The sequence below is a fragment of the Myotis yumanensis genome, unplaced genomic scaffold (assembly GCF_028538775.1).
Source record: "Myotis yumanensis isolate MYYU_CA2020_CCGP unplaced genomic scaffold, mMyoYum1.0.hap1 SCAF_2, whole genome shotgun sequence".
Lineage (NCBI taxonomy): Eukaryota > Metazoa > Chordata > Mammalia > Chiroptera > Vespertilionidae > Myotis > Myotis yumanensis.
In genome coordinates, this window is record NW_027223753.1 from 16,847,458 (window position 1) to 16,866,486 (window position 19,029).

The window sequence follows — 19,029 nt, forward strand, 5'->3', positions numbered from 1 at the left end:
TTTAAATATATTTTATTGATTTTTTACAGAGAGGAAGGGAGAGGAATAGAGAGAGTCAGAAACATCGATCAGTTGCCTCCTGCACACTCCCCACTGGGTATGTGCCCACAACCAAGGTACATGCCCTTGACCGGAATCGAACTTGGGACCCTTGAGTCCGAAGGCCGACGCTCCATCCACTGAGCCAAACTGGTTAGGGCAAACTGTCAATGATTTTTAAAAATAAATTTCTCCAGTGAGAATAGATGAATCTCTCTTTTCTCTTGCATGCTTGATAAAAATATTTCATTCTTAATAGTCAGGATACATAAACATGCCACTTCACACATAGATGAATATGCCACTTGTAATACTGCTTATAGGTTTGTAGCAGGAATTTTGATAAATTCTACTTTGTGTAATTCCTACAAAAAAAGAAAAGAAAAAGAAAAACAGAGCATGCTGCAGTTATAATTGTATATGCTGCATATTCCTTTTAGGAGAGATTTTTTTTAGTTGATCTCAATATGAAATGTGATAATTGATAGGATTTTTTACAGCTTTGCTTTTGTTCCACACATATCCTTGTTGCTCCTCTACTACCCACATACTTCCAGGTGTCTTGAGAATCATTCATATTGGGAAGCAGGATTAGAGTGGGAAGACACAGTGGTCTGAACCAATTGTAGTTTTACAATTTTATTTTTTCAAATTAAAAAGAAAAACATAGCCTGGCTGGTATGGTTCAGTGGTTGAATGTCGACCTATGAACCAGGAGGTCATGGTTTGATTCCTAGTGTGTGGCATGCAGGAAGCAGCTGATCGATGATTCTCTCTTGTCATTGATATTTCTATCTTTCTCTCCCTTCCTCTCTGAAATCAGTAAAAATATATTTAAAAAGAAAAAAGAAAAATATACACATGACTCTTAAGAAGACAGTGCTGGGGCCTCTCCTAGTGCCTTGAATGGGCCCAGGTAAGTGCAAGGCCCTAAAGTTCGAGTTTCACTAGCTTTACAGAAAGTCTGCCTCTAATAGTGCCTTTCTTTTATAAAAATATATTTTTCTTGATTTCAGAGAGGAAGGGAGAGGGAAAGAGAGATAGAAACATCAATGATGAGACAGAATCATTGATCAACTGCCTCCTGCACATCCCGACTGGGGATCGAGCCCGCAACCCGGGCATATGCCTTGACAGGGAATCAAGAGGGGGACAAGGCCCTAATGATGTTACTCCTTGGAAGCAATGGTCAGTACTTTGGAATTTATCCTGAATGCAATGGCAATCCATGAAGGGCTAATTTTAAGCAAGGAAGCGACAGATCTGGCTTATCCTTTAAAAAGATTGCTCTGACACTGGGGAGTAGGGGGTGGGGTGGGATGGGGGAGGAATGGATGGACTATAAAGGGATAAGAAAGGAGGTAAGACCAGTTAGGCAGCGGTAGGAGTATTATTTAAGCGAGAGATGATGATGATTTAGACAGCCAGGTGAGAGGGGGTGGAATCAGATGATATTTTAGAAGAAGAGCTGACAGGACTTACTAATGGATTACATGAGACTAGATTTTTGGCTTGTGCAAATAAGTGGATGAGTGAACATTTGGGCTTTGGCCAATGTGTGCTTGAAGGGGGCATTAGGAAAGACTTTGGGAGGAATTAATTTGTGTGTACGGGTGTAAAGATGTTGGCCATGTTAATTTTAAAAAATTCTTGAATAAAATCAAATATCTTGTCAGAGTTAAAATTACAAATTGTTTCATAAAGTTATATTTTTATTGCAGCAAAATATACATACCATTATATTACTATTTTAAGCATTTTTTGAGTGTACAGTTCATTGGTATTAAGAACATTCACATTGTTCAACCATCACCACCATAGATCACTGGAACTTTTTCATCTTCTCAAAGCCATGTGATATTTTTTTAATCCTCACCCGAGGATATGTTTTACTGATTTTAAAGAGAGGGGTAGGGAGGGAGGGAAACATGGAAATATGAGAGAAACATCATATATAGGTTGCCTCCCTTGTGCACCCCCACTAGGGGTTGAACCCGAAACCTGGGTATGTGCCCTGACGGAGAATCGAATTGGCAACCTTTCAATGCATGGGACGACACTCCAACCAACTGAGCCACACCAGCCAGAGCCAGGTGAGTTTTGTGATACCTGTTAATTATTCAAATGGAGTTGTCCAGGAGGTAGTCAGATGAATCTGGAGCGCAGGAGAGGTCTAGGCCAGAGATATCGTGAGATCACCAATGGAGAAAGTATGGAGAGAAAAAGAGGAGACAGCAAAGGACAGAGCCTCCAACATTTACAAGTCTGGTTAAGACAGGGCACTGAGAAAGAGTGTTAGTGAGCTGGAAGGAAGCCAGGTAAGTGTGGTGACACAGACTCTATTACTTTGCTAGGGCTGCCATAACAAAATACCACAGACTGAGTGACTTAAACAACAGAAATTTATTTTCTCACAGTTCTAGAGGCTAGAAGTCCAAGATCAAGGTGTTTGCTTTCTCCTGAGTCCACTCTCTTCTGCCTGCAGACAACTGCCTCATGTGATCTTTCCTCTGTGATCACTTTCTCTTTTGTAAGGACACTAGTTTTATCGAATGAGGGCCCCACCCTTATTAACTCATTTAACTTTAATTACCTCTTTCAAGGGCCCTATCTCCAAAAACAGTCACATTGGGGCTTCATATGAATTGGGGGCAACAAAATTCTGTCCATAACAGAAGCCTAAGGAAAAAAGTGTTGCCCAGCCGATGTGGTTCAGTGGTTGAGCATCAACCTATGAACCAGGAGGTCACATTCCTGGTCAGAGCACATGCCAGGGTTTCGGGCTTAATCCCCAGTACGGGGTGTGCAGGAGGCAGTCAATAGGTGATTCTCATCATTGATGTTTCTATCTCTCTTTCCCTCTCCCTTCCTCTCTGAAATAAATAAAAATACATTTTAAAAAATTAAAAAAGTGTTTTCTTAAGGAAGGAGGAAGGGGTCAACTGTGTCAAATGCAGCTGAGAAAAATTATAGTGGTCCATTGACTTGGCATGGATGGAGATCATTATAACATTGTTCAGTGGCTTTTAAGAAAAGACTGATTAAACTAAGGTGAGATGGAAAGTAAGGAAGTAGAGAAACAAATATAGCAATCTTTTCAAGTTTTTCTGTGAATTGGGGTGGTAGAAAGTGGGTCACATAATAGTAAAAAGTTAAGTGACATTAAAGCATGTTAGTAAGTTGAAGGGAATGATCCAGAAGAAACAAATTTGTGAGACAGGAGTTAAAGAAAGGATAATAATAAGGGTAGAGTTCCTGAAAGACAGGAGTGAAGGTGGAATACAACACTCAATTTGCAGGGCCTAGTGCAAAATGAAAATGTGAGGTTTCTTGTTTAAAAAGTATTAAGAATTTCAGGACTGCAACAGAAGAACATTAAACTAAGCAGAGCCCTGTTAAGCCAGGGGCCAGTGCTTCTGAACCTTGTGTATGCCTTTGGTGGAGTTTGTAATGACGGAGGTAGGTAGGTTCTTCGGGCAGGTCCCTTCTCCTAGGGAGGACTGAAGAGGTGACTGACACTTTCAGCTGAACCATTCTACAAACTGGGAGGTCACTCTCAAGATAGGCGAGTAAAGTTAGTCCTATTTATTTATTTATTTATTTATTTATTTTTTATGGAACGCTTCACGAATTTGCGTGTCATCCTTGCGCAGGGGCTATGCTAATCTTCTCTGTATTGTTCCAATTTTTTAGTATATGTGCTGCCGAAGCGAGCACAAGTTAGTCCCTTTTTAACTTCCAACACTCCCCTCACCCCCTTTTAGCTCTTGGATTTCTCGAAGGCTCCAAAGCGTCTGGTGACCATAGCAACGCACTCCAAACTCCCGGGCCCTCGGTCCCGCCCTCCGCTTCCTGGACGCTCTCGTTGATTGGCTCAGCAAATCGGCCAATGGTCGGCGAAGCGGGCTGTTGGCCGCGCGCTCAATGGTCGCTAGCCCAGAGGAAGGCGGGAAGAGAGGGCGAGCCGGCGGGCCGGAGCGGCGGGACGCGTGCGTGTTTCCGGCTCCGCTGCGGAAGGCGGAGGACTGGAGTCGTTGGGTCGGACGCGAAACGTAGGAGCTGGGAGGACGCTAGACGCCAGTGCGGAGCTCGTATCTCGGAGCGTGGCTAGCGGCCGGCACGATGGGCGGAGAGCAGGAGGAAGAGCGGTTCGACGGCATGTTGCTGGCCATGGCGCAGCAGCACGAGGGCGGCGTGCAGGAGGTAACGGCCCGCGCGGCATCGGCCGGGCCTGCTTTATCGGCGCCCGCCCACCCCGGCGGCCCTAGCCAGGCTCCCTCAGCCTTTCTCCGTCTTCAGGGGCCGAGATTCACGCTGTGGCCTTCCGGGCTTCAGGGCTCCCCCCTCCCCACATTCTCCCCGCGCCCCAGCTTCCGGTCTGGTCTCCCCGCCTAATGTGTAGTCCCCTTCGCATCAGTCCCGGGCCCTGCTCAGTAGTTTCTATCTTAGCAACTCCGGCGGCGCTGGAAAACCCCCAGAGCCGGGCGATTCCCCTCCGCTAAGTCTCACACATTCTTAGGGCCACGTTTCCTCTCTGATGGCTGCCTGCAAAGAACACCCCAAGAACCATTCCAGACATTGAGATTTGTAGCTACCGACTTGGAGCGAGCCGAGGAGTGTGTGTGGGGTAGGGTTAGGGGGGCGGGGTGATGTTAACACGTTTTTTTTTTAGGCCTTGAATGGGGAATTAAAGGCCTGGATTCACAATTGATTTCCATCACTGCTACTTGGGACCCTTACACATCTCCAAGCCTCAGTTTCTTTGTGTTCGTAAAAAGAGTTGTGAATCCCTATTTTCTGAATCTTTGTAGGAGAGTGGTGTCTTGAAGTGAAATTTGTTGAATGATGGATGTGTGTCAGACACTCATTGGATTGGGACCTGGGGATTCAGACCCGAGCAAAAACTTCTCCTTGGCCTGATGGAGCTTACTAGAGCTTTTCAAAAGCATAATTCAATACCTCGTGACCACACAAAATAGCACACAGTTATTTTGTTTAGTGTATGAACAATATGGACCAATTAGTATTGCTTCTGGAGTTGGATATTTTAGACCAGAAACATGGAAAGTTAGCGGTAGAAAAGCCCATTAAGATCAGTCCAGAACTCTCATTCTCTGAAGAGACCAAGAGCCCTAACCGGTTTGGCTCAGTGGATAGAGCATTGGCCTGTGGACTCAAGGGTCCCAGGTTCGATTCCGGTCAAGAGCATGTACCTTGGTTGCGGGCACATACCCAGTAGGGAGTGTGCAGGAGGCAGTTGATCGGTGTTTCTAATTCTCTATCCCTCTCCATTGCTCTCTGTAAAAAAAATCATTAAAATATATTTTTTTAAAAAGAGAGAGACCTAGAGAACTTGCTCAAGATTATCCAACAGATTCCTGACCTAAAGGGACCAGACTCCTTAGGCCCATGTGCTTTCTACAGTTCGTTGCTGATTCTCTGTCTCACTGGGACAAGTTTTCACTGAGCTTTCCATTCCCATCTTTCACCCAGGTGCCTATGGTGACCAAAGACTCCTAAGCCCTCTGAGGTGGGAAGAGAGTTACCAATTTGCAAGTATGAAAAGATCCTCTCCCTCCTCCCCACTAAGCTGTTGACACAAAACTGAATTCGGGTCTGAACTCATTTTTGAATGAATTTAAAGTGTCTAACAGAGGTCCTCAAACTTTTTAAACAGGGGGCCAGTTCACTGTCCCTCAGACATTCCACACATGTGCACTGCGGGCCTGGGACGAGTCGGCTGCTAAGCAGGACAGGCAGCGGCGGCAAAAACACCCGGTGGGCCGGGTAAATGTTTTCGGGGGGCCGCAGTTTGAGGACCCCTGGTCTAGAAGCAGGAGTTGAAACCATTAAAATAAGTTGTAGCATCAGATTTGGAATCATTCATTTGGGCAAATAAAAGGGCTTATATGTGCTTACCCTAGGTCACCACTCGATTTTTCACTCAGCAGAAGTTTTACTAAGCATGTACTCAGCCAGATTTGGTGCCTGGCATTGGGGATGTAGACAGAATAAGCCATGGTTTGTGGTGCCTATTTGTGAGTTACTGTAGCAGCAGGGCTCTTGCTCCAGGCCAGGCACTGTTAAAGCCCTTACCTCCAACATCTCATTTGATCCTTACAAGGTACCTAGAAATAGGTCCTGCTGCTATTTCTGTTTCAGACTTAAGAAACTTCCCCAAGGTCACAGACCTAATGTATGCCAATCTGCTACTCAAACCCATGCTCTTATTCACTTGCTACACTGGTGCCCCAACCAGAGTTTGTTGGTCTTAACCTTCTTTGAAGTGACTTCATTTGCTCCCCTCCTTCTGGCTCTGCCCTAATAACTCAGCTGTTGCCACTGTACTTGGGCTTTTTACTCTTGGGAGAGAAAAGCTAGCCCCAGACTTTTTTTTTAACTTGTTTATTAATTCATTGGAAAAAAAACAATAACACCAATACTAGTAAACTCATTGCATGCTAATGTTAATAACATATTATTTATGAAAAACAACTGTTTCTAAAACAAATTTAGTGAGAAGCATTATTTTACTTTTTGGGGGCTAAATCTCTAATGTTTAGTTTTTTTTTTTTTTTTTTTTTTTTTTAATATATTTTATTGATTTTTTACAGAGAGGAAGGGAGAGGGACAGAGAGTTAGAAACATTGATCAGCTGCCTCCTGCACACCCCCCACTGAGGATGTGCCCGCAACCAAGGTACATGCCCTTGACCGGAATCGAACCTGGGACCCTTCAGGCTGCAGGCCGACGCTCTATCCAGTGAGCCAAGCCGGTTAGGGCTCTAATGTTTAGTTTAATTGAAAACAGATTTTGCTGGATTCTCATGTCTGCTTCTTCATTCAGTCTTGCAATATCACATGTCATGTAGCCTCTGGAAAACTCCACAGTATATACACTTGTGAGGAAATGAGATGAAAAAGACAAATTAATGTCTCTCTGGGTCCTGAGATCTCTGGACCACATCTTGAGGATTACTGCTCTATAACAAGACCAGTTTCTTTCTTTAAAAAAAAATTATTGATATCAGGAAGAGAGAGAGGGAGAGAGAGAAACTTCAATGATGAGAGAGAATCATTGATTGGCTGCCTTCTGCACGCCCCACACTGGGGATCAAGCCTGCAACCCGGACATGTGCCCTTGACCGGAATCAAACCTAAGACCCTTCAGTCCACAGGTCGACACTCTATCCTCTGAGCCAAACTGGCTAGGGCAAGACCACTTTATTTCTTGCTTAAAACTTATACCCATCTGAATTTACCTTGCTTCCTTGTCTGATTCCTGTTTATTGTCTGTCTTCCTGATATTTTTTCTTTTTTTTAAGTTGTATTTTTTATTTTTACATCTTATTGAAATTATTGGGGTGACATTGGTTAATAAAATTATATAGGTTTCAAGTGTACAGTTCTATCATACATCATCTGTATATTGTATTGTGTGTTCACCACCCAAAGTCAAGTGTCCAGGCTTTTTAAGCCCTGTATGCAGGAGGAGTCCTCCCTATCCTTAGGCTGCCTCTATGGCCATAGGAATGTGAAACAGGCACACACATACACACGAGAAGTGAGAATCTGCCTTTCACGTGATATAGGTAAGGTTAAGTTGGGCTTTCTGGCAGAAGTGACTAAGGTTAGGCCTGTTTGGGAGGATTTCTCAGTTGAGAGGCTCAAGGATGAAATAGTCAAGCTCTAAGTTCCCTCGTAGACTAAGGAAGTTGATTTCTGTGCAGTTGCCGCGCTCCCAGTTGGACATCTCCATAGCTCCAGTCTTCTGTCTTTCAGCTTGTGAATACTTTCTTCAGCTTCCTTCGACGCAAAACAGACTTTTTCGTTGGAGGAGAAGAGGGGATGGCAGAGAAGGTGAGTATTGGGCGCTGCTGTTTCTTTGGTAGTTCTGTTTATTCAGAAGAAAAGCTTACCTGGCCTTTCTTCAGCATAATAACAACTTGAGCAGAAGTAAAATGCCAAGAGCAAAGAGTCAGGGAAGGGAAGCAAGCTTCATTTATTGAAGCCCTTCTTCCTGCCAGATGCTTAATCTCCCCTATTTCTCATGATCCTTTAGCAGTTCCAAAGGGGTAGGTGTTACTATCCTCACTTGACAAATGAGGAAATTGGCTCTGGGGTGTTTGGCACTTTGGTATCCAAAGCCTTGAGCGGAGTTGCGGGAGAACCAAAACAGTTGTAAAACTGCCTTCTGCCCCTGACACCATGCCTCCTGATTCCTTTTCCACTGTGTAGGTTTTATCTAATTACCTTGGTGGGAGATGAGAGTGGGCAAATGTTAGAAACTGAGCTTAGAAGACAGAAATATAGGAAAACTCAAAGCCAACCAATCCCAGTCTTCCTAGTGATTGTGACACAAAGTTCAAGGATTTGGTAATTGTATTTTTGTGGTAACAGGTTCGAAGACCTTGAACTTCCTTCTGATTCCTTAGGTTGTAATTATATTTATTTTTTACAAGCAAAAGTTTGTTTATAAAGTCACAGAGGTAAAGGAAGTGAGCTGTGGAAGATGTGAGCCAACCAGGCTACGTGGGCTCAGGAAATAGTTACAGAGGCAAAAGAAGGGCCCTTATAGTTTAGGGAAAAGAAAGGCAGCTCTGGCTGGTGTGGCTCAGTAGATTGGAGCATCGTCCCATGCACCGGAACGTCGCAGTTTCTTTCTTTTTTTTAAAAAAATATATTTTTACTGATTTCAGAGAGGAAGGAAGAGGGAGGGAGAGAGAGATAGAAACAACAATGATGAGAGAGAATCATCGATTGGCTGCCTCCTGCAAGTCCCCCACTGGGGATCGAGCCTACAACCCTGGCATTTGCACTTGACCGGAATCGAACCTGGGACCTTTCAGTTCGTAGGTTGACGCTCTATCTACTGAGCTAGACTGGCTAGGGCGCAGTTTCGATTCTTGATCAGGGCACATACCTAGTTGCAGGTTTGATCCCCAGTTGGGGCATGTGCAGGAGGCAACCAATTGATGTTTCTCTCTCCGTTTCCCTTCCTCTCTAGAAAGCCAATAGAAACATATTCTCAGGTGAGGGCTTTTTTGTGTTTTTTTTTCCAGTTGGATTTTTTAAAAAGAAAGGTAAGAGGATCATGCCTGGGGGGTGGAGAGGGGGAAAGGTGGGCATGCTCCAGAGAGAGCCCACACTGTAATTACATTTTTGAAGATTGGTAAATCATGGTATCACCTCAATGAACTATGATTTTTTTTTTAAAATATATTTTATTGATTTTGTACAGAGAGGAAGGGAGAGAGATAGAGAGTTAGAAACATTGATGAGAGAGAAACATTGATCAGCTGCCTCCTGCACATCTCCCACTGGGGATGTGCCCGCAACCCAGGTACATGCCCCCGACCGGAATCGAACCTGGGACCTTTCAGTCCGCAGGCCGACGCTCTATCCACTGAGCCAAACCGGTTTCGGCATGATTTTTATAACCATACTTGTTTTCACTTAAGAGACATAGTAACAAGAAGAAGACATTTTGCAAACCCTTTTCTGTAGCTTTAGGGCTCTCAGGGGCTAGAATGCACTATAATGTATCTTGCAGACCTGGGGCTAGGAGTCCCAGGTTCTTGGCCTACTTGTGTGGTTTTGTTGATTTCCCGCCAATTTTCTGGTCTTGTCAAATTTTCATATCTGTAAAATGGGAAAAGGTGGACTCTGATCTATAGGACCTGTTCTATCTCAAATATTCTTTTGTATTAGCACTAGCACCTCCCATTTTTTCTGTGGGCCAAACTACCTTATAATACCAGCAGTCGTTCATTTGTTCAATAAGTATGGGGCCAGATGCTTTGGGGATTTAGAATTCTTTGGACTTTAGGAGGCAATACAGTGTATACTCTACATTTTCTACAATACCCCAATCCAGAGGTCAGGGGCAGCATCCTGTAATCAAGCACATTGAAATTTCTTCTTCTTTTTTTTTTTTAAGTTTTTATTGATTTTAGAGAGAGAGGGAGGGAGAGGGAGAGAGTAACATTAATTAGCTGCCTCCTGCATGCCCCCTTCTGGGAATTGAGCCTGAAACCAGGGTATGTGCCCTGACCAGGAATTGAACCTGTGACCTCTTGGTGCATGGGATGACACTCAACCAACTGAGCCACACCAGCCAGGGCACATTCACATTTCTGCAGAGAAATGTCTATCAATATTTATACCAAGTGGGAGATAAGAGACTATAAATACCTTCATGCCACAAACTTACAAAAAGTACAGAAACACTTTTAGTTTTTGTAGCTTTGGGGGCTAGGAATTATGGAGAAGAGATTGTAGATTTGAGTAAAGCCATAATGATCAAATCAATATGGTATGGGCACAGAAAGAGAACTATACCAGTGAAGCAGAAAAGAGAACCTAGAAAAGTCTAGCATATATGAGGGCTTAATATGTGTCTAATAGGGCAATTCATTTCTGTAGGCAAAGGATGATCATACTGCTACAAGTGGCTATTTGTAAAAAACCAAAATTTTCCATCTGTTTAACTGTAATAATAAAGTGCAGATCAAGCAGAGTCTTGTAAAGAAATCTGGGAAACTATGTATAATCTTGTATGGGGAAGCCTTGCAAGTAGAAACCTAGAAGCTATGAAAGAAAAGGTATCTGTCTGTCTCTTCAAAGATTGAAAACTTGTATGGCAAAGGAGATGTTGACATATAAAGTCAACTGGAAAACAATAGATTTGGGAAAATGCAATGCAGAGGACAGATAAAATTTAATAGCTGATTTAGTATGCAGGAACTCTTGTAAATTGCCAAGAAAAGGATAAACAAAAAATGGGCAATTACAAGAAGAACAAATCTAAAGAGCATTTGAACAGATGTTCAAATTCACAGTAGTCAAGGAAATGTAAGTTAAAGAAACAGATGCTCTTTTCTTCCTATCAAAAATTTCCTAAAAAATTGCTTGTAAGGATGTGGGAAAAGGCTGCTCTTTGGACATTGCTGGTAAAAGTGAATTGTTGTAGCTCTTTAAAAACTTTTATAAAAGATGCTCAACTTTCCTAATTATCAGAGAAATGCAAATCAAAACCAAAAGACACCACCTCATACCCATTTGGATGTCTTACGTCAAAAAAACCACAAACTAACAAGTGTTGGTGAGGATGTGGAGAAATGGAAGCCTGTGCACTATAGGTGGGAGTGTAAAATGGTGCGGCTGTGGAAAACAGTGTGTCAGTTCCTCAAAAAATTAGACTAGAACTATACTATATGATCCAGCAGTCTTCTGGGAATATATCCAGAAGAATTGAAAGCAAGGTTTTGGAGAAGGTTTTGTTTATAGCAGAACTGTTCATAATAGCCACCAGGTGGAAGCAACCCAACCATCCATTGATAGATGAATGGATAAACAAAACATCATATATACGTATAATGGAATATTATTAGCCTTTTAAAGGAAGATGAGCATACAAAAGAAACACATATTGTAAGATTCCATTTATATGAAGTTCTAGAATAGGAGTGTGTCATCTTCAGATGTGTTGACCCCACTCCCTGAACACCCCCCCCCCCCCCCCCCCCCCCACACACACACAGTGACAGCCTGTCAGTTGGCTACACACCCCTAGGGTCTCTGCTTGGGGCTGGGACTGGTAAAGATGGTGGGAGGAGACCGGGAGGCAGCTTCAGAGGCTGCTGTGATTGGTCTTGACTCTGCCCTGTGGTTCAGCTCTGCCCTCACCTAACCTCACAGCTAGGAATGAAGAGGACGGATGGGATGTAACATGATTCACTGGGGCTGGGAGAGGGCAGGACCCTGTTCCCGCCTACCCTTGGCTACTGGTTAGCAAATGGCTTGAGTTCAAGGTCTCCCCGATTAGGGACTTGGGATCAAGGCCCTGTGGTGGAACAGCCTCTGCTGGTGTAATTGTCTCATGACTAATTATATTAAATGGCCTTCAGGTGGCTCATTTCTCTCTCTCACACACCCCATTTTATTAACCCAGTTGGTTTGGGGGGTCCAGTGCCCTTTTAACTTTGTAGAGTACAGAGCTACTATAGTACGGCATGGGGCTGGGAATTTGGGGGTGGCCAGAGGAATTGGCATCAAATGAATGAGGAGTCACAGAGCATTTGGCAGAGCCTTCGGTCAGGAGCTCATGGGTGACTTTGGTGACCTGGAGTACTTCAAGGTCCTCTCAGCTTTTGCAGACCCCTTCATCCTTCCATCTCGGGCCCAGAGATTCTTGAAAGATAGTTTATTGACCACTGATCATGTGGTGGGTGGCCTGTGAGGCCTCCAGGTGTGTGGGTCAACATAGAGTCGAGTATGTTTCTGGGCCTGCCGAAGATGAAGAGGTGAAACTCAGGAAACATTTGAACTGGTCCTGGAGGATGAGTAGGAGTTTGCCAGGTGACCTGGGAGTAGGAACAAGGACATTCTAGGCAAGGAACAGCTGAGCAAGACTACTTTTATTTTGTTTATTTTTAATTTTTATTTATTGATTTTTAGAGAGGGAGGAAGGGGGAGAGAGAGAGAGAGAGAGAGAATGAATTTGTTGTTCCACTTATTTATGTATTTGTTGGTTGATTCCTATATGTGTGCTGACCAGAGATCAAACCCACAACCTTGGCATATCGGGACGATGCTGTAACCAGCTGAGCTACCTGGCCAGAGCCTAAAAACCAATTTTAGACTAAAATAGAAGCACAGAGAAAGATGCTCCCCAGGGTCACACAGGTAAAAGAAGTAGACCAGGAACTCAAATCTAGATGTGACTCTCCAGTGTATATGAGAATTAGCCAGGAAGGCTGGTTAAAAATATAGGCTGCTGGGCCAACCTCCCAAAATTTCTGATTCATTAAGTCTGGAGTGGGGCCTAAGATTTATTTATTTTTAAATTATTATTTTTTGGGGAGTGGGGGGCTAAGATTTAGCTTTTCTAACAAATTCTGGGTGATACTGATGCTGCAGGTTGAGGAAACCATACTTTGAGGGCTACTAGTATAACAGTGAGGTGGAGCCATTGTATTTTTATTGCAGAGAAAGTACTTTTCCCAGGCCCTCAAAGCTGACATTGGGTTAGCCTCATCCAGGCAAGGACTGTGCCAGGCTCTAGAAAATGTCGGTCATATTTGATCCTCATGACAGGTGAGGAAACAGGCTTAGAAAATGTCAAAGTTGTTCGCTTGTCCAAGGCCACACTGACAGGCAGTGACAGGTGGCAGTAGTATTGGGGTAGCTCTTGGGCAGCAGGGAGGCCAGCTAGCAGGCTATGGGTTGGAAACATCCTAGGAAGGAATAGTGGGAGAAGGGATTTGAAATGGATAGCTTGCAGGCTGAGGAGAGGAAGAGGCTTCTTTTCCCTCAAGAAAGCTCTCTCGCCCTAGCTGGTTTTGCTCAGTGGATAGAGCACCGGCCTTCGGACTAAAGGGTCCCAGGTTCAATTCCAGACAGGGCACATGCCAGGTTGCAGGCTCCATCCCTAGTAGGGGGCGTGCAAGAGGCAGTCAATTAATGATTCTCTCTCATCATTGGTGTTTCCCTCTCCCTTTCTGAAGTCAATAAAAGTATAAAAAGAAAGAAAGCTCTCTCTGACTTCTGCTAATGTGGCAGTCCTGGGTATCGTGCTGAGTGCTGCACAGCTGGGGCTGCAGTCCTGGAGACAGGTACGCAGGAGGAAGAGAGATCAGTCAGAGCAAGTGGGTCAGTGGGCCTGAGCTCAGGAAAGGCTTCTTAGAGGGGTTGAGTCTGGAGTTCTAATAGCTTCACTGTCTAGTGAAGGACTTTCAGAGCACTGATCATTTCGTTTGCACAACAACCCTGTGAGGTGGGAGTCATCCTCACTGATGAAGGTTTTGAAGCTCTTAGAGGTTAAATAATTTGCTAAAAATACAATAGTTAGTGTGTGTCAAAGCCAGGATTAGAACCCAGGTTGTCCAACTTTAGTGTCCATACTCTTAGTTGTTAGAATGTTGTTTTTTAAAAATACATTTTTATTGATTTGAGAGAGAGAGAGAGAAACATCAATCGGTTGCCTTCCATATGCACCCCTACCGGTGATTGAACCCACAACCTGGGTATGTGCCCTGATCAGGAATCAAACCTGCGATCTTTTGGTGCACAGGACAATGCTTAGCCAATTGAGCCACACCAGCCAGGCCAAGTCTGTTTTGTTTTCTTAAAGTAGCCACTGTCTATTGAGCCAGGCATTTGCAGATATTGTTGTTATAACTATCAGATATGTATTTTCCCATTTTCTAGATGAGGAAACGGGTTCTAAGTGCAGTGCCGTGCTTAGGCACCCAGCAGATAGAGATGGGACTGTGCTTTTGGGATACTATCTCTATCTTGATAGCTCATTGCTTTCACTTCTGTCCCCAGCTCATCACACAGACCTTCAACCACCACAACCAGCTGGCACAGAAGGCCCGGCGGGAAAAGAGAAGTCGGCAGGAGACTGAGCGGCGGGAGAAGGCGGAGCGGGCAGCTAGGCTGGCCAAGGAGGCCAAGTCAGAGAGCTCTGGGCCTCAGATCAAGGAGCTGACTGATGAGGAGGCAGAGAGGCTGCAGCTGGAGATTGACCAGGTAAGAGTAGGCTTCCCTCCCCTGCCCTCAGCCATTGGCACTGGAAGAGGGGACCCTCTTGCCAACTGATTTGCCCTTTGCCATAGAAAAAGGATGCAGAGAATCATGAGGCCCAGCTCAAGAATGGCAGCCTTGGCTCACCAGAGAAGCAGGTGAGATGGACTGGGGATGCTTGGGACTAGCCAGGGATTGGGAACTTCCAGGGACTCTACAGCCTTACCTTGTCTCCAGGATGCCCTCCCCTCCCCTCCTTCCCTCAGCTTTGTGACCCTCCCCATACTTCAGGATCTCACTCAGAGATATTGGACCAAAGGGTTTGTGTTTAAAACACCCCAAACACACTGGCTTTAAGCCTTTGCAAGAAAGCCCCAAAGCAAGAGAGGGCAGTCAGTGCCTGTGCAGGTGCCATTCGGGTGGCCTGGGGTCCAGCCTGGGCCTTTGTGGTCGGCCACTCTGACACATCTGCAGAACAAGCCCCTCAGAGCTTCTCCCACTTACTCAGGTCCAGATTCGCAAACGATTTTGGGGACATTCATTTGGCTTTTCAGAGGTTCTGAGGTGAGACTAGGGGTCTTAATCCTACAGACACAGAAAAAGGATGTTGATCATTAGGCATCCTGGTTTCATTTTATTTTTTTAATTTGTTTTAAATGTTTTTATTGATTTCAGAGAGGAAGGGAGAGAGAGAGAAACATCAATGATGAGAATCATTGATCGGCTGCCTCCTGCACGCCATGCCCCACTGGGGATGGAGCCTGCAACCCGGGCATGTGCCCTCATCAGGCATGGAACTGTGACTTCCTGGTTCATAGGTCGACGCACGACCACAGAGCCACACCAGCTGGGCGTGCCTGGTTTTATTTTAGGACAAATCCTGCTCATGGTCACTTTGTGACCTTTTGTTTTCCTGTGCTTGGCTTTCTTTCCAAGTCCTTTGGCTTGACACCCTAGCTGGGTCCTATGGGTTTATTATCTCTGTCACGGCCCCCCAGCTGTGTCCTTTATCACATGCTTATAACAGTCTGAGCTCCTCTCAGAGATCAGAAGCACGTTTCACCTATGGCTCCCAGTGGGCCATGGAGTAGGCAGGAACAGGTCTGTTTCATTTTGTGGTTGTATGTCCAGTGCCAGTCCTGGGCCTGGCCCAGAGGTTTCAGTCTGTGTCTGTCAAGTAAGTAGCTGTGCACTCCGACTGTGAGCAGGAGACTGAGGAAGACGAGGAGGAGGACGAGAAGGACAAAGGGAAACTGAAGCCCAACCTCGGCAATGGGGCAGACCTGTCCAATTATCGCTGGACCCAGACCCTGTCGGAGCTGGATGTGAGTGACAGGGCCAGGGCAGAGGTGAGGGAGCCAGCCGAGGGCCCCTCCTGACTGTCTCTGTCCCATGCAGCTGGCAGTGCCCTTCCGTGTGAACTTCCGGCTGAAGGGGAAGGATGTAGTGGTGGACATCCAGCGGAAGCACCTCCGGGTGGGGCTCAAGGGGCAGCCTGCGATCATTGATGGGGAGCTCTACAACGAGGTGAAGGTGGAGGAGAGTTCCTGGCTCATTGAGGATGGCAAGGTGGTGACGGTGCATCTAGAGAAGGTGCGAAGAGACCCAGGCTCCTGGCCTGCGTCTTAATGAAGAAAGAGGGAAGGGTTTCTGCTCATTCAGTCGGGGACCATGCTAAAGACCTGGTGGACATTTTTTATTTAATCCCATAATACTTAAAGCAGGGGTCCTCAAACTACGGCCCGCAGGCCACATGTGGCCCGCCAAAAACATTTATCCGGTCTGCCGGGTGTTTTTGCTGCCGCTGCCTGTCCTGCTTAGCAGCCGACTCGTCCCGGGCCCGCAGTGCGCATGTGTGAAATGTCTGAGGGACAGTGAGCTGGCCCCCTGTTTAAAAAGTTTGAGGACCTCTGACTTAAAGTATGTCTGTCCCGTCCCCCCAACCCCCTTTTTAAAAATTTCTTTATTTTGTTAATCCTTACTTGAGGATATTTTTCCATTGATTTTTTTAGGGAGAGTAGAAGAGAGAGGGAAAAACAGAGAGAAACATCGATGTGAGAGAAACATCGATGTGAGAGAAACATCGATTGGTTGCCTCTTGCACCAGCCTGGGCCGGGGAGGAGCCTGCAACCAAGGTACTTGTCCTTGACCCGAACTGAACCCAGGACCCTTTGGTCTGCAGACCGATGCTCTATCCACTGAGCCAAATTGGCTAGGGCTGTCCCATTTTAAAAAAATATTTTTTTTTTGTTGATTTCAGAGAGGAAGGAAGAGGGAGAGAGAGAAACATGAATGATGAGAGAGAATCATTGTTTGGCTGCCTCCTGCATGCTCCATACTAGGGAATGAGCCCACAACCTGGGCATGTGCTCTAACTGGGAATCGAACCACGACCTCCTGGTTCATAGGTCGACACGCAATTTAACAAACACTTGAACACCTACTATGTGCCAGGCACTGTTCTATATACTGGAGAGAGAACAATGAACAAAACGTAGAAAACAACCCTCAGGGCCACCTATGTTCTCCCCTTCCCTCAAAAAGCGATATGGGACACAAACACCAGTAAATGAAGATGGTCTCTGTAAAGTGCCAAACATCCGAGGAGAGCTCCCCATGGCACATAAGGCCTGTCCCAGCCTACCTGATGGACCATGGCTGCCTCACATCCGAGGAGAGCTCCCCATGGCACATAAGGCCTGTCCCAGCCTACCTGACGGACCATGGCTGCCTCACATCCGAGGAGAGCTCCCCATGGCACATAAGGCCTGTCCCAGCCTACCTGATGGACCATGGCTGCCTCTCAGTCACCCCTCCATGCCCTTGCACTTGCTCTTCCTTTCAACTGGAATGTTCTTCTCTGAATTTTTAGTCTGGTAAACTGCCTGTCCCAGCTAGGTGTCACTCTGTAACTTCTCTCCCTTCACCCTGGGTGGTATCCTCCTCTGTGCTTTATTTTGCTTCTGATTTGTGACTGTATTCGGGTCAGTCTTCCCAGCCACGCCAGCCGCTGTGGAGGGGAGAGGTCTTGCTCCTCTATACCTCAGGTCCCAGCATAGCCCTGCTTTGGGCCTAAGTGTAGGATGTGGGTGGGAGAGGGTTGCTGGGGGGTTCCTAGACTATAGAATGAGCGACCGGTGGGTCTCCTCACAGATCAACAAGATGGAGTGGTGGAGCCGATTGGTGTCCAGTGATCCTGAGATCAATACCAAGAAGATCAACCCCGAGAACTCCAAGGTGAGCCCTGGTTGGTTGGGGGAGCTTCAACTGGGAGATGAGAGGCCCAGGTGGCCCAAGAGCTTCACCTGTCCCTGCTGCTGCCTGCCCCCAGCTGTCAGACCTGGACAGTGAGACGCGCAGCATGGTGGAAAAGATGATGTATGACCAGAGACAGAAGTCCATGGGGCTGCCCACCTCAGATGAGCAGAAGAAACAGGAAATTCTGAAAAAGTGAGCACTTTAAAGATGGGAGTTTGGGGGGGCTTGGATCTGGGTGACAACTGCAAGTGGGTCACTGAGTAGGACACAGGAGCTGCCCTGCCCCTTCCAGAATGAGCTGCCAAGTTTATGGCTTTATAGCCTTAGCTTGCCAACCCTAATCACTTGCTGAGGTAATTTTGAGGCCAAAGCCACCTGAAGATAGGAAAGAAGGAAGGTAATAGTGGTGGACATAGGTGGTCATTGCCATCTACAGGTGAAAGTACCAATATTGGCACCTCAGCTTCCAGCCTCGGGCTCAAATGAGCCTCAGAGACCCTGCCTGGCCTGGCTCCAGGTTGCTCAGGGTTCTAAAGAGATTAGACCTCACATGGGAGGCTAGGAGTAAGGGACTAACTTTAGGGGAGAGGGACAGTCTGTTTTACTATCTTCCTATTTCCCTTCCCAGGTTCATGGATCAGCATCCAGAGATGGATTTTTCAAAGGCCAAATTCAACTAGCCTGTTTGTCTCCCTGAACTCTTGGAGCTGAGCCTTCAGCCATCTACCTTCCTTTTCCACCCTTCCCTGGGAGTTGAGGGCCTCAGAGCTGGGACAGGCATGGGACTGGTCCAGGCACAGATGTTCCAAGGCACCATGGGAGAAGGGCTGGGGCTTTTGGGGGGTCTTGTCTTCACTTATTGACACACTGTTACACATTAAAACTGTTTACCCAATTTCACCTGTGTTCTCTCTTCCCTCTAGTCCAAGCATGTCAAACTCACGGCCTGGGGATCACATGCCTCATTTATTTGGCCTGTGTTAGCCTTTGAGTTTGACATGCTTGCTGTAGTCTTTACTGGGGGTCAGGCCTATGGCTGCTGCAGGGAGCTGGGGGCTTGTCTTCTAGGTGATTCTGCCATGTGACCTAGAGCAGTGGTCGGCAAACTGCGGCTTGCGAGCCACATGCGGCTCTTTGGCCCCTTGAGTGTGGCTCTTCCACAAAATACCGAATTCTGCGCATGGGCCACAAAGTTTCAGTCGC

The 19,029-nt window shown here is 46.0% G+C and overlaps 1 protein-coding gene and 1 non-coding gene across 2 annotated transcripts; one reads left to right on the forward strand and one right to left on the reverse strand.

Moving 5' to 3' along the window:
• Positions 1-3,647: 3,647 nt before the first annotated feature.
• On the reverse strand, positions 3,648-3,756 carry LOC139004540 (U6 spliceosomal RNA). The gene has a single exon (XR_011470418.1). It is a non-coding gene; the product is annotated as a U6 spliceosomal RNA (small nuclear RNA).
• A 281-nt stretch (positions 3,757-4,037) lies between these two features.
• NUDC (nuclear distribution C, dynein complex regulator) lies at positions 4,038-18,721 on the forward strand. Its single transcript, XM_070404464.1, has 9 exons — positions 4,038-4,242; positions 7,821-7,898; positions 14,370-14,573; positions 14,660-14,725; positions 15,776-15,892; positions 15,966-16,160; positions 17,722-17,805; positions 17,900-18,018; positions 18,455-18,721. Exons 1-9 carry the CDS (start codon positions 4,162-4,164, stop codon positions 18,504-18,506), a joined length of 996 nt encoding a protein of 331 aa, XP_070260565.1. The 5' UTR covers positions 4,038-4,161; the 3' UTR covers positions 18,507-18,721.
• The last annotated feature ends 308 nt before the right edge of the window (positions 18,722-19,029 follow it).

Excerpts from the sequence above, each read along its gene's own strand:
- NUDC (XM_070404464.1), top strand. The coding sequence starts at position 4,162 with ATGGGCGGAGAGCAGGAGGAAGAGCGGTTCGACGGCATGTTGCTGGCC. Across the intron at positions 4,243-7,820 it reads ACGAGGGCGGCGTGCAGGAG|CTTGTGAATACTTTCTTCAG; the intron begins GTAACGGCCCGC and ends TCTGTCTTTCAG. Across the intron at positions 7,899-14,369 it reads AAGAGGGGATGGCAGAGAAG|CTCATCACACAGACCTTCAA; the intron begins GTGAGTATTGGG and ends TTCTGTCCCCAG.